This window comes from Limulus polyphemus, unplaced genomic scaffold, assembly GCF_000517525.1.
Source record: "Limulus polyphemus unplaced genomic scaffold, Limulus_polyphemus-2.1.2 Scaffold11, whole genome shotgun sequence".
Classification (NCBI taxonomy): domain Eukaryota; kingdom Metazoa; phylum Arthropoda; class Merostomata; order Xiphosura; family Limulidae; genus Limulus; species Limulus polyphemus.
In genome coordinates this window covers 717196-731830 of record NW_013665621.1, presented here as the reverse complement: position 1 = coordinate 731830, position 14635 = coordinate 717196, and the positions used below count along the sequence as shown (strand labels likewise).

The 14635-nt window shown below is 29.2% G+C and overlaps 1 protein-coding gene across 4 annotated transcripts in view; it reads right to left on the bottom strand.

Moving 5' to 3' along the window:
- Positions 1–229: 229 nt before the first annotated feature.
- The window catches only part of LOC106478722 (laminin subunit beta-1-like), a 127009-nt gene continuing 112603 nt past the window's right edge, over positions 230–14635 (bottom strand). For 3 of the 4 annotated variants that reach the window (XM_013939286.2, XM_022382243.1, XM_022382235.1), the window contains 6 exons: positions 12379–12567; positions 10660–10823; positions 7212–7353; positions 6424–6600; positions 4509–4665; positions 230–4075 (listed from right to left, as the gene is read on the bottom strand). In XM_013939286.2, the coding sequence (XP_013794740.1) occupies positions 3939–4075; positions 4509–4665; positions 6424–6600; positions 7212–7353; positions 10660–10823; positions 12379–12567 (966 nt within the window). In that variant the 3' untranslated portion in view covers positions 230–3938. Of the gene's footprint in view, positions 4076–4508; positions 4666–6423; positions 6601–7211; positions 7354–10655; positions 10824–12378; positions 12568–14635 lie in introns of those variants that run through there. The other variant, XM_022382250.1, reaches the window with a different exon arrangement.

The following is a 14635-nucleotide window of genomic DNA, read 5'->3' as shown; positions in this document are numbered from 1 at the left end:
AATTTAGCTACTTAAATCTTAATGTACTCCTGAAGTGATGAATTTGTAGTTAACAATTTTAGAAGCTCCTTAAATAGTGAAGTTTGTTTCATTGTAAGATATATCATAGCTACAAACTTAACGTGAACAAAACGTTAAAATGATAAGTTTACAGCATTTTTGTTGTAAAATTTTTATAGTGTGAAAGAATAACAAGATAGCTTCTGAATTAATATTTTATTATATATTGAAGTACATTTCCAGAATGTTTTGCTTAACATTAAATCAAACACTACACAATTTAAGTATGGCGAGTTTTGAAAGAACAGCTAATTGTAAAGTATACAACATCTCTATCTTTGGTTTTTTAAACACTTCAGAAAATTGCTCTTCTTTCATTTGATGCTATAAAAGAACTTTCACCCAAATAAAACTTAGTTGTCAAGTTACATAAATAGTTTCAAGAACTTTATCTTTTCATTTACAAAATAATGCAGTTAAATATCTTGTATCCAAGAAAAGCCAAAAACCTTTATCAATGCTACTTCTAAGACAGCAAGCTGATAAAATATGTAGTGTAATTTAAATGTGAAATATTGTAATAGCACTAAGATTATGTAATATTATAATTTAATTTGTTATTTCATCACAAGACTAATTCACTGAAGTTAAGGTACCATTTTTTTAAAGATATTTGAAGGAGTAGCATTTTTGGTTGTATGTTGATTTGGTTTTTGTTTGTTTCTAATATATGCAAAGGCAGGAGGAATTCTTTAAAACTTACTGAAACTTGACAGATACAGAAACTTGTGTTACTGTTGAAAATCTTTTTATATTGAAATTTAATTTCTGTAGGTAGCCATCAAGTGTCCACCAGTCTTAAAAATTTGGTGATACTATTTTGATGGCCCATATTGTAATTTGTCTTGCAGACAGAAAAAAAGGGAAAATCTTTCTTGTGTACCTAAAGTGAACATCTGTTTATTAGGTGGCACCATATTTATTTTGTAAGTATTAACAAACTATTTGAATAGAAAATATGCAGTTAATGTTTCCTGTACACAGACTTGCTTACAAAGCAACATTAATACCTAAAGCCATATAACAACCTTACTTTAAAACATGAAACAGAAGACAAAATATTCCTATTAAACAAGAGATGAGTTTAGATGTAAAAATTGATAAATAGTTTGAAAAAGAAAAACATTGGGAAGAAACAATTATATAATTTCTGTTTGTACATACAGGATGGTTTATTTTTCTCAATAGGCAAGTTTTAAGCTTTATAAATAAAGCATTTATTCTGTTATTTGAATCTAAAGTGATTGATCAAGTAACATATTTAATTGTATGGTCAATTTCTACAGATTTTATTAACTTCAGAATATTAAAAGTAGCAGTTTTTGTGAAAGTTATTTTTTAAACCTGATAAAATTATAATACTCCTACAAATATATTAACCTACAGTATTTGAATTGACATGCAAATTAATAGGAATATAATTTACTTTTAAATGCAAAAAAACTGAAACTAAAAATGGTATGTAATCGACATTGAAAAGTAAGTTCAAACAAAACTTGGTGATCCTTTTAACGATGTATTAGATTAAATATGTTCTTGTTTTCGTGGATACATTTCCTGTACAAAATAACATAACAACAACACACGCATTATTTAATAAAAGTCTGTAAAGAAATTTGTTTGAATGTGATTATTAATTTAGAAAATTAAAATATCTATATACAACTACAATCAAGGTAATCTAGAATTATCTGCACTTTTAAGTACAGATAAAGCACACAGTAACAACTAATAGGGCTGTTTTATATTACTTTTGAAAGGTGGACATGCATTAAAGAACTTTAGTAATAATCTTTTTTTTTTTCAGTCAATATGTCTTGTTTTGGTGATGTCATGATAATAAATATTTAGCGAGATAAAGTAGCAATTGCTGAATGACTCTTGGAGAAAAATTATATTGGAGATTGAGTTCACTCAGTCCACACACAAGAAAAAGTTTCATGAAACCCAATTCTGATTTTCTGTGCTCATTCAAGTTTTGGAATCTTGAAATTTAAAGTAATTTTGTATATTAAAAAAAAAACAGCCCTACCTACCAACTCCATTTTTAAATTTGTTACTGGAAACAACATATCTTGTCACATTATTATTAAGTTTATAAGAAAAGTACTAAAAATTATATCTTAAGGAACTAACTAATATTATTCCTTGCATCTAATAATAATAATGAGAAGTTTACAAATAGAAGAGAGAAAGTGGCAAAAGCTATATTTTAAGGAAGTGACTAACATTCATCACAATCTTCTTGTAGTTGTTCTGAACTAATAAATTAAGTGAAACGTGTTTTCATTTCAGAAGTTTTATATCTATAAAACAAGGAAAAGTTATTCTTTTCATCAAAAAATTTTGTACATTGTGGAATATATCAATTTTGAAAACATATTTATTACTAAATCTGATAAATCATTATAAACAAAGTTCAAAAGAAAATGTTCTATTTCCTAGTGTACCCAAAATGGACTTTTTTGTATTATATTTCTTACGTACTTTTGTTTTATCCAACATATATTTTCGTCATGCATCTTGTTTCTATTAATTTTATTGTTTGAGGTAAAAACTTGTATTTTTGTTTTCTTCTTTTATCATTTTTAATATGCCTTAAACCTGTTAACCCTAGTGTTTTTTCAATTCTGTGATACTTCATCGTGTAGAAACACAGAAGCTTTTAGTAGCTACTTGGTACATTGTTTAATATGTTCTATAAATCAGCTGCATGATGGCCATATTGTACTTTTACAATTTGATTTTAATTACACTTACGTACATAAAGAAAACCCTTAAACTTAAGTAACAATACAATATAAATATAGCTGTTTTCAACAGTTTAAATATTTCAAGTTCCAAGTAAAGTTCACTAATAATTTCAAACCATATGCAAAGCATTTTTTTTTTTGAAATTAAAGTACTACTTCAAAATTAAACACTACAAAATATAAATGAAAGGCTGTAAAGTTTCTATGCCTGTAAACATAGTCATGTGTTTATAAGGCATTTTCACTAAATTTGTATAACTTTCTGCATTACATGTAACTTTACTAACTTAATATAATACTTGAAAAACATATTGGATAAAAAAAAAAACATTAAAGAGGAATAAGATTTGGTTATCAGATTTTATTGCCAGTATGTGCAAAGTAAAATTTTTCATCTTAATAAACAATTACTGGCCGACATTTGATCCGATTCAAACTCTTTTATAACTGAAATGGTAAGAGAAAATGACATACATAGTTGCCAATGGTGAAATAATTGTACAGATCAAGTGCATACTACTTTTGTACTTTTTTTTTTTAATATTAGTTGTTGGCACAAATTATGATCTCTCTTTGATACTTAATTTAAATGTTATTTCCTTTGATCAACAACACAATAGACTAATATGACCTAAAGAATGATTGGCATAATGTTTCAGTAGTTTTTCCAGAATTATAAATAAATTCAGTTTTTTTTGCATCTCTGACATCATTTAACAAGTCGTGCTAGCTTTTTTTAATGGAATAAGTTCCTTTTCTAAGCCATCTACTCCATTGCATTAGTACCAATTCTTCTTGTAGTTTCAAAAAGACAAAAATAAATGCACATCTGCATAGTTCCTCCTCTTTTATCAGAAACAGGTTTTGATAAAATTTCTACTAAGTTTGTATTATGGCAGTGTTTGATAAGCAGTTTCTACACCAGGTAAAAACAAGCAGCTTAATTTTACAGCTGCTCTACTCAATGCCTACAAAAGTCACAACACACTAGAATTGGCACTTTATAACATTTAATGTGTGTAGCTATATGACAATAACTTTCCTTCTCACTTTTTATTTCCCCAAAAACCTGACTTGCCTAACTTAACACTGTGAGGATTCTACGTTTCTTTCATTTAAAGCATTTTAAGTACATTCTCTGTACTTCTGACTTCGTGCTTTGATTACAGCAAGAGCTTCTTCTGATTCCTTTAGCAGTTTATCCAGTGTCTCTTCATATCTGGTCAGAGTTTGGTTGTTCCTCTCAAAGTCACTTTCCAGTTCTAAAAGAATTAATCCATAATGCTTCTTATGAATTTAAAACATTACATAAAAAAAACTGAAACTTAGTTTTTACAAATAATCAAGCACAATCAGTCATTACCTGCTATTATACTAAAATTAATTCACTAAATATTCTTACTTCTCAGTCTTACGAAACTTAATGTTCCTTAGTCTCTCAATATATGTAGATTGTTTATATTCCTCATGTCGTACAAAAGATTCACATTCCCTGGTCACAATCAATTGCTTACTCTTTAGTCTCGCAAAACACTCAAATTCCTTAGTTTCACTAAATGTTCAGATTGCTTATTCCTTAGTTTAACAAAATATTAAATCTCTGACTCAGTATCACTCAACATTACCCTTTTATATTGTTTCACTTAACATTAAGTTTCTTACAATTAAATTTCAATAAACATTAGAACTTCCTACTTCTTAAATCCTGGTATTTTTTAGTTGCTAGCTCAGCTAATTCTTTAGCTTTTTTCTTAAGTTCTTCTGTACGAGCTTTTATCTTGTCACTTTCTAAAGCTTTCTCATCCAGAAGATCCTTTGTTTTGTTATAGTTCTCCTCTAGCAGCTGAGCATCCTATGATTAAGAACAAGCACCATAAGAAAATGGCTGTCTAACACAGTATTCATACTAGTCCAAAAACTTCTACAATGAACGGATTGTGTGGTTTGTATAATTTATGGTTAATGTAGATTGTAAACTTGTTTTTTTCTTGTAAAGAACATTACAAATAGTTTAAATGTTTACTAAAGCACACATTGCACCTTCCATCCTAATTTAGTAAGTTATAAATTATATAACTTCTTAAAAAATAAAGTCAATTCTAACTTCACCCATCTCAACTCGGCAAATATTGACAATTGGTCTTTAGTTAAGGAAAGTATAACAGATTACATTTCAATAGCTATACATTTTATGTTTAATAGAGAGGCTAAAGTTAAATTAAAACATTTTAATATAGACAGAACATCTGCTGTTCTTTACCAACTGTAGCTTTATGCATTATTTTATTGAGAATTGCTGATTAAACATGATATACAAATTCACAATCATTTTAAGTTTTTTGGATTAAATACTGCACTCAAATATGCTAACTGCAGATTTTTTTCACATTTCTCTTAATTTATCCTTATAAAGAAACCATTCCATGAGTCAATAGGTTCATTAATGGGAAGCCTTACATCATATTGATTGATACTGGTTCTACAGCTACTGTTTTTTGATTTGAATCTAGTAAAAAAAACGAGTAATTTCCTTGAGATATGAAGCAAGAGGATGAAATTGACAAAAACAGTGAGTGGTCAGAGAATTCCTGCAAGAGGAAAGTTGGAAATCACCCTCATCATGGGAAGCATTTTTATGCAATATGATGCGTGGATAATTGAAATTGAGAAAGAGTGCATATTGGCAATTGACTTCATTAAGAAACACACATGTCAAATAACTTCATAGTCTTTGACAAAAAATTTCCTGTGCTTTACTCAACAATTACAGCAATACAGCTTGAACTTTCAATGACAACAAGAACAGAAGTACAAGATGATAAAGACAATGAACCTAAAGTACCACATAGCAGAATCCACTAAGATAGGAGGTAAAAGTCAAAGGTCACCCATAGTGATTGCCTTTGGAAGTATGTTGATAAAGAAAAAATGGTCAAATTGGTATCTGCATAGAGGAATTCACCAAAACTAAATCAATCTTTAGAAACACTTGAGGTTCCTGTCACGATTATTTCTAATGTATCACCAGGATTAGTAGTACTAACGGATTCATTCAACCATGTACCTGAAGCAAATTACACTAGTAAGAAGATCACATATAATGATAATGGATCAGGGATCATCCAATCTTCATGCCACAAGCTATGTAAAATAAACAAGTATATGGTGACTTGGACAGTTTATAAACAATAACTGAGTGAAGAAAGAAGATTTTGTTTTGTTAACCAAAGTTTTAAAAATTTTAGTAAAAATTGCAATGTTTCGATTTGTGAATATTAATTCGTTTGTTGTTAAGCACAGTGTTACACAACATGCTATTTGTGATCTGTTTTGAAATAAACTAAATAACACAAGATCTGTTCATAAGATTATGCTCACTTCTTTCAAATAAGAGCATTTACTTGTTACTGTAAATAGAAGTAGGTTTTCATGAAGTACAAAGATTTAGTTAAGGTGTTTGGGGTTCAGCCAAGTTAGCTTTTGCTTATTTTATAAATAATACAAAGCACTGATAATCATCACAATTTTAAAACATTTATTGTGTAAATTTTATTTTTAAGATTTTTTTTCATTGATCCAAAACCTAATAATTATGTATTTTATGACTCACACTGTCTGCTTTTTTGGCTAAGTCTGTAGCATTTATTGTCTCCTGTACAGCTTTTTGCAGAGAACGTTGATTTTTTAAATATTTTTTGTGGAGTTCATCATATTGGTCTTTCATAGTGTCAACTTCCTTAAGTGAATTTTCAGTTATAATCTTAGTTTCTTGAGTTTGATTCTCAATCTGAAAATAAAGAAAGTAATATGTTCACAGTATTAATCTTCACTTCATTTACACAAACCAAACAACTGCAAGAATTATTTAAAACATATGTATCATCGTTTAGACACTAAGTTTTTAATAAGAGTAAAAATTCATATCTTGGTTACATGTAAAATTCTACAAACTAATTTATGTTCATAGTAATATTATAATGATATTTTTATCACATATAATTAGAGTAATTTCCTTTTTTGAAATTTTTGGAAGACTTAAATTGTAAAAACACAAGTATTCAAGAATAATCACCTTATTTTATTTGCCATAGCTATGAGGTGTTGAAGCAATGATAGTCATTACTATCTTTTAATTATGTCATCCCAAATTCAGCACAAAATAATTTGAAGCAGCATATACTCCTATTAACGAGTTCCATTCCCCAAAACTAGTTTAATCGGTTAAAAAATATTGAAAACAATGTGGTAGTTTATTTTTACACTAATTAATCTGTATTAATCCCCATACTCCAATAACACACAGTATTAAACACTATGGAGATTTGACTCTGGCCCTTTTTATTAATGTCAATGACCTAATATATTTATAATTTCAATACTTCCTTAAAACAGCAGTACCTCTGCAAGATCTTTTTCTGCAGTTGCAATGTCCTCCTTAGATGTGCTGATAGCTGTACTTGCTTGGTCCTGAAACTTTTTAGCTTCTTCAACTGCTTTCTGGACATCTTTGGCTCTTTCTAGAATGGCATCAGCATCATTTCTAAAAAATAGTACCAAGATTATTCAGTTATGTAGGTAATAGTTAATTTTCTCCTTGACAAAAAAAAAGAAGAAAAATTAGAAAATAAGTATTACTCTGAAAAACAAAAATAACTAACAATTAACTAAAGGTAAATATTAGACTAAGTATCAGAATAAAACATGATTATCATTAATATTAACACCTGCAAGTACCAATGATAAAAGTTTAAAGTGTTAAACTGAAATTGGGCATTACCAAAAAAAATAAAAGGTGGTTTGAATGAAATAAGGTAGACTAATCTTTTCACTTGAGTTCTTAACTGGATTTTCCTTGTAGAAATATTATTTGTTCAAAAGTAATAATTTAACAGTATTTGAAATTCAAGGAAGGCAGTTAAAATTTTTTCTTTCTCCTAACCACCAAAAACGTTTATTCACCTAAAAGGAACCATCAGTAGTGAAAGAATTAGCAGAAAAACAATTAAGCTACATTTATGACCAACAATGAGTATCTATTATTATAATACTCTGTTTTTGTATGTCTTGAAAATGTGCACACTCCTTACTATGTAGACGAAAGGCAGATGTAAATATACAAAAGGGTTTAGCCCTAACTAAACTAAAGTTATAATGTTAATTTATCTCTTTATCAAATGTAGGCCATACTTAATAAAGGCTTAACTGATGTTACACCTAAAACAAGTGGACTTATAGATTTTGGTGTCTGTAATTAGAATGCTTTTGTAATATTCTACAAATCCTGTACTTAAAGAAGCACTCTTGTGATAAAGATAATAATTTGATTACAAGTTTTTCAGGTCTTTGCTAGTTTATCAATATCACTAAGCTTCTGGAAAACAAGTTACCACTCTGAACAAAGAACTGAAGACCATTCACACTGACAAAAACCTGAACAAAGCTAAAACATAGAGAGATCTCAAATTTAACTACAACTGAAATAAAAAAAAGGCTATTAAACAAACTTAATGACATTTAAAATCTCAAAAAATATTTACTAAATATTTTAACCGTAATTAAGTAAAAAGTTAGGACTAAAACCATATTTGTAACATTTGACAAGTGATAATAGACTAAACCTGAATATAACTCTTGGTGCAGAACAAAATTAAAATTTATCAACAGAATTAGGTTACTGCTTTGTACAACAAGAGGGAATTCTCAACAGCTGAGGCTGTAATTAGATCTCAAGTCGATCAAAAGATGGAGGACCTATGAGTTAAAAGTTTGTAATTGAAAAAACAACACTCAGAGCCATTCTATGAGCCACCATGCCTTGGCTAATAAAAATAGTAGGTATATAGTGCAGAAACAAAAAATAATTCTAGAAGAAGATAAAATGATTACTTTATGTACATAAAACAATGTTTAACCCTTTAAACATGGGTGGATGAAATTACCATCTTCTCAACTAGGGAAGGACATTTATGCAACAAAAATACAGTTTTCTGTGTGTTCCTCACAAAACCTCGTAAGTCTGTTAAAGTTTATAGGTATTTTGTACACAAAGAATGACATTATTCTAATTACATATGTTGTTTTGCTTATATTCATAATTTCCAGTCTTTTCCTTTTCACAGATAGTTAATTTTTAATGGTTATTTTTCTCGTTCTTGTCCTTTTCCACTTATTATTCATCTCGATACAAGTCAACGGTGCCCTCAAGGCATATTAGAGTTTCTTTGGGAGACATGCACAATGCTTCGGCAAAAGTTTTGTTCAGCGCATAATATCATTAACCTTGAGAATGGATGCAAAGTATGGTGTGTATTTAAAAAAGGTTTAAACCTTTTAATTATGCACTAAAATATAATAGTAAGACCTAAATACAATTTAAACTATATCATTTATCTATAACATATTTAGGTAAGAAACAACCGTAAGTACAATAGTCGATCTAGCAGCCAACAATACTACAGTCAGTTATATGTACTCCGTGACAACTTGGCACTAATTTCAAAATAACCCTTGTTGGATTATAGTGACAATGAGCTATTTCTAATGAGTATACACATGTGTATGTAAAGTCTACATGTAGACTATAAAGCTGTAGCAAATCTGTTAAAGGTGGGCATGGCAACTGTCAGGAGTTGAAAATAATTATTACTTGTTTCATTCAGAAAACTTTGAATTGAATGAGTCAAAAGGATATGTAAGCATCTTATTGTGTAGACATACCTATACTCATCTACCATTGTACTACTGAAGATGCAGAGAGCCAAAGTAGAGAATTTTCATAGCTCCTTGGCCACATCACAATACATCTGAAGTTCATAAGTAGTTTTTAAAGGTTTCTTTTAAAATAAAGCACTTAAAACTTAGATAACATAAAACTTTGAATCATAATATATGTTATAATAATTTCATTAATATACATTTATATTAAAGGTGTTTAATTAAATTTTGAATGTAACACAGTGACTTGTGCAGAAAAAGGTTTACAGGGGTACCCGTTGTGAAAGGGTTAACAAACAAAAAAAACTCAAATGTGATTCAGATATAGCAGTAAACAGATAATTGGCAGAATGCATCTGGGTCTGAAGTCATCAATACACAAATGAGGTCAGGTTTGCCTGATCTGGACAAGATATGGATTCATGTTACCAAACCCAGGTAAGCTATAGCCATGTTCTTCAGATTGAGTATAAACACAGCCACACCTTCATCAGATATGTCTAATTTTTTAAAGGTTTAGTTCTAATCTAGAGTAAATGTCAAACATAGAAAGGATATAGTCAGATATAGATGGGTTAGTTCATATCTGCAATAAATATTTCTAGACTCAGGTAAGATATGGTCAAATATAGGTCAAATCTGTGTTTTTTTGTTTAGGACTTGGAAATGTCCTTGTAAAGCTTGGTTATTATGAAAATAACTTACACAATCAGTACTGACGCAAACCAGTTGATCGATGTATTGAAAATAATGGTTTAAATTTCAGGAAAAGCCAACAGTTCTTTCATTTGATGACTACAGTGTTTGCTTGCATATTTGGTACTTCTTATAATCATAAAAGTAACAAAAAATATTAATTGTATCGATTCTCTTCAAATATCTTAAATAATTAAAAAAGGAGAGAAAACACAGATGCAATTCAACTTGCAACAATAAATTTGTCATATTAAATCTAGAATTTAACATTAAAATCTTACTTTCAGTTGTATTGACCTAATATTTTTATTGAACTTAGAAAGCCATACCAGTATCCAAAATAAAACTGAACTTTCCCAAATGGACAAACAAAACAAATACAATTTATCATCATTTGTTAATGTCATCATGTTAACTACATAATAAAAAAACTCACTTTGCACTGACTGCTCGATCTTCAAGATCTTTTGCTAGTTTACGATCTTTTGCTGTGTCATTTAAAATTGCATCAATATTGGTCAGATTCTTAACAATCTCAGTGATTTCATGTGCTAGGTTTTCAATTTCTTCTGGACCAAGAGACATTTGAAGACTCAGACACTGAAAAATGTTGAATGGTCATAAGTATGTGCAATAAAGCAAATAAATAGTTGCTAAAAATTGTCACAGCTCACACGTACAGTAACGCACCATTGCACTAGAATACTTACATTGTTCTTGTACATATTTGTTTTTTAATAAGAATGATTTCTCATTAATAATACTAATTTTACAGTAACAAAAATTACCTATTTTAACTGGAACGTGGTAGTAATAGCTCTTATTAAAACTGACAAACTTTGGAATTATCAACTAAACAGTTTAATTCAACTGATCAGTTAGCTCTAAGCTTCATGAAGTTAGAAGCAATATGAGAACAGTTTGAAATGCTTTAAAACTATGTATTTAACTTTGGTAATAAGTACTGCTAATACTATAAACCTGTTTGATTCACTACTACTCCACACCACACACAAGGTCATAATTAGTCTCCATAAGTAATTGTTATTTTTGAACTTAAGGCTAAAGGCATCTGATGAAAAATAATGCAATAAGGACTTGATCTCAACATTCTGTAGTCATTGAGCAAGTTTTCAACTCTCTTTCTGGAACCATTATAATTTAAAAGCTAACTTAATAAATATTAAACATGGAGATCAAAATCGGACAATGTTATTGTTTTGCCAATAACTTAATTGTGTTACTAAGTTAAAACAGAATTAAAAGTATTTATGTTTCATGACAATAAGTAGTGGTATACCAGCAATTCAAGCTCATAAACTTAAAATTCCAACTCTAATATCTAAAAAGAAAAAATATCAATAAGTTGAACAGCTAGTATCAATTCACAGAGCATTTGAAAATTCCCTTAATTGAAATTTTCTCTACAAATCAGATAGGTTGTCATGAAAGCATTTTTTAATGTGACACAGTTATTGCCTTAATAAAATTATGCAATGAAAGAAATTAAAAAAATTTAAATCACGAGATTTTAAACTAAACTCACAGATGAATTTTATGTTTTGAAAAATAACCCTTGAGCTTTGTTACAATTCATGATAGGACTTTTACTATATGCAAAGAATCCAATTCAAACCCATATTTTAAATATTTTTTGCTACTCTTCAAATTATGTTATCTGTAAAAACTTGCTTTCAGAAAGTGAGTTTTACCACAGGAAATTAATGATTCATCAGATCAGCTTTTGAGTGTAGAAAATTAAACATTGTTTCACAATAAATTTTGTGAACATTTATGCTATTTTGTTTTGATCATAATAAGTACTTTAAATAAATATTACCATTTTTAATTATATAAACAAATATATCTTATGGATTATTCTAATTCTATGAACAAGTACAATATAAAAATTTTTTTAGATAGTTTAACGTTTGCATTGCCTTCCATATGATGTTTTAAAATTATTTTTTTTACTTACTGTAAAACTTGGACATAAACGTATCCTTTAGAAGGTGAAGAGGGAGAATATATATAGAGGCACAAGTAATCAACAAATGTAAATATTTTAAAACAGACATTTGTTAATCATCATTTCAATTTAATGAACAAAAACAATAACAAATAAACACATGTCAACATGGAGAAAAATGTTCACCTCTTCAGCTAAGATTCTAATTTCTGCAGGCCTTGCTCCCTCGGCAGAAAGAAACTCCTCAATTCGATTCAATAGATTTACAATATCTGCTGATGTATTTCCTGACTGGCGTTCAGCATTTTTAGCTCTGTCAAAAGCATCACTTGCTTCTTTCAAAGCTTCGTTTGTGAGTGTATTCAATTTCTCCATCTGTGATTATAAAACTTGTTTATACTAATATGTCAATCAGGTTAAGTAGTTAGCACACAAAATCACCTACAAAAGTTGTAATATTTTCAAAATGAGACCCAAAACTCTAGCACTTTCGACTAGTTGAGTATTCTTCTTTATTCTCCTGAAGAAGAATAGTCAACTATTCAAAAGTACTCGAGTTTTAGATCTCATTTTGAAAATGTATCAATCACAAGTCATTTTTTGAAATGATTAACAATTTTCAGTTGCAAGAAGGATTTTTTTTTAATTGAACAAATAGTTTAACATGTGAAAACTACATACAATCTCTACAATGGAAAGTAATACATGTTTTATAGAAGAAATACTAAGAAAAAACAATTCTCTCATCATCAAAAATACTTTATCACAATAATATAAAACTAGACAATATATACAATATATTATGTCATATGTCATGATCAAGATTTTTGCATTCATATATTGCAACAAACCAATCCATTTTTATACACTAGAAACAGTAATGAATATATAATAAGCCAAGTCCTGCTTACTTACCACTACATAAAATGCAATAATTCAGCAAAGGTCTAAGGACAACTAAATTTGAGCACTTTTTATAATGTTACTGTTACCTAGAATTACATTTGGTAGAGTCAAAATAGGGATTTGTAGTTCAAGTAAATAATGTCTACAGTATCTCCAGCCTTGTTTCCTTACCTTTTTTTTTACGATCCTATTTACAAGTTTTTAAATTCCCAATCTTTTATTTATCTTGTTTCCTGACTTTTTTGTGTTCAACTATGGACAAATGATTACTTGATATGGTAAATAACTTTATACATTATAATGATAATAAACATAACTAGTAACTAGCTGATGCAGTTCATGATGATTTACTGCAGCTATTGACTACTTGATCGCATTAGTTTGAGATGTAAAATATAAAGCTGTAGCTGGAGATTGCATGGAGATTTGTTTGAGAATATGTAGCTAAATTCTCTATATATAATGCATAGCAATGGACAAATATATGCCTAGACTAAGACACAACCCCAAAAACACGTATAAAATTATACCAGTAGAAAAGCAGCCTTTTCAAATAAAACATATACATCTAAAACATCGCTTGAAATAAAGCTCTGTGTCTTTTAAAGTAATTATTCTATGAATGTGTGTGTAATAAAATTTAATATAATATACTTTTTTTTTTAGCCTTTCACTTCATACATAGTATAGGGGTTGGCTTCCTAAAGACTCAGTTGTATAGTGTACAAAGTATTGAGTATCTACATGTTACAGTCACTTAATATTTATCTATTATTGACTGGTAATTCCTGTTTCACTCTTTAATTAAGCATTTTACAGGAACACCAGATATTTGTAAAAAAAAGCTATGACCCCTATGACCTTCATAGTACCTTATTTAGTATTCTACAAAAGGTTTGGGTGCAACATACCAAGCTGTTTTTGATGAAGGGTGGCAAAGAGAATAATAATAAGAAGAATTACAAATGAGCTATTTTGAGTGAATTTTCTTTTCCTTGTAAGTTTAACATGCATGCATGAATTTTTTTGCATGTTTTTATGTGTACAGCCTTACAAGTCAATAGCAAAGGTTTTAAAGTGTTGTTTGAACTGAATCTTTACTGTTTATTATCGTGGTTCAGGATAATTTCATAAACTAGGCAAATTAGTCCACAAAAATTACTGTATTCTCAAAATAACTTAAAATTAATTATAATATTTGTAAGAAATTAATCCCAGCTGAGACGCTCATTCACCATCCATGTAGTAGCCAGTGATGGCCAAAAGTTTTTCACCATTTAGCACCCATAATTGGTTCAACTGTGAACCAATAGTTCATCTCCACAATAAATACAAGATTATCAGAAAACATTCCCTCCAGCAAAAAGGCATTTCTTTTTTTATAAATGATTATGCCCTCCAGTGGCACAGTGGTATGTCTGTGTACTTATAATGCTAGAAACTGGGTTTCGATACCCATGGTGGGCAGAGCACAGATAGCTCATTGGCCTGGGATGGCCAGGTGGTTAAGACGCTCGAATCACAATCTGTAGGTCCC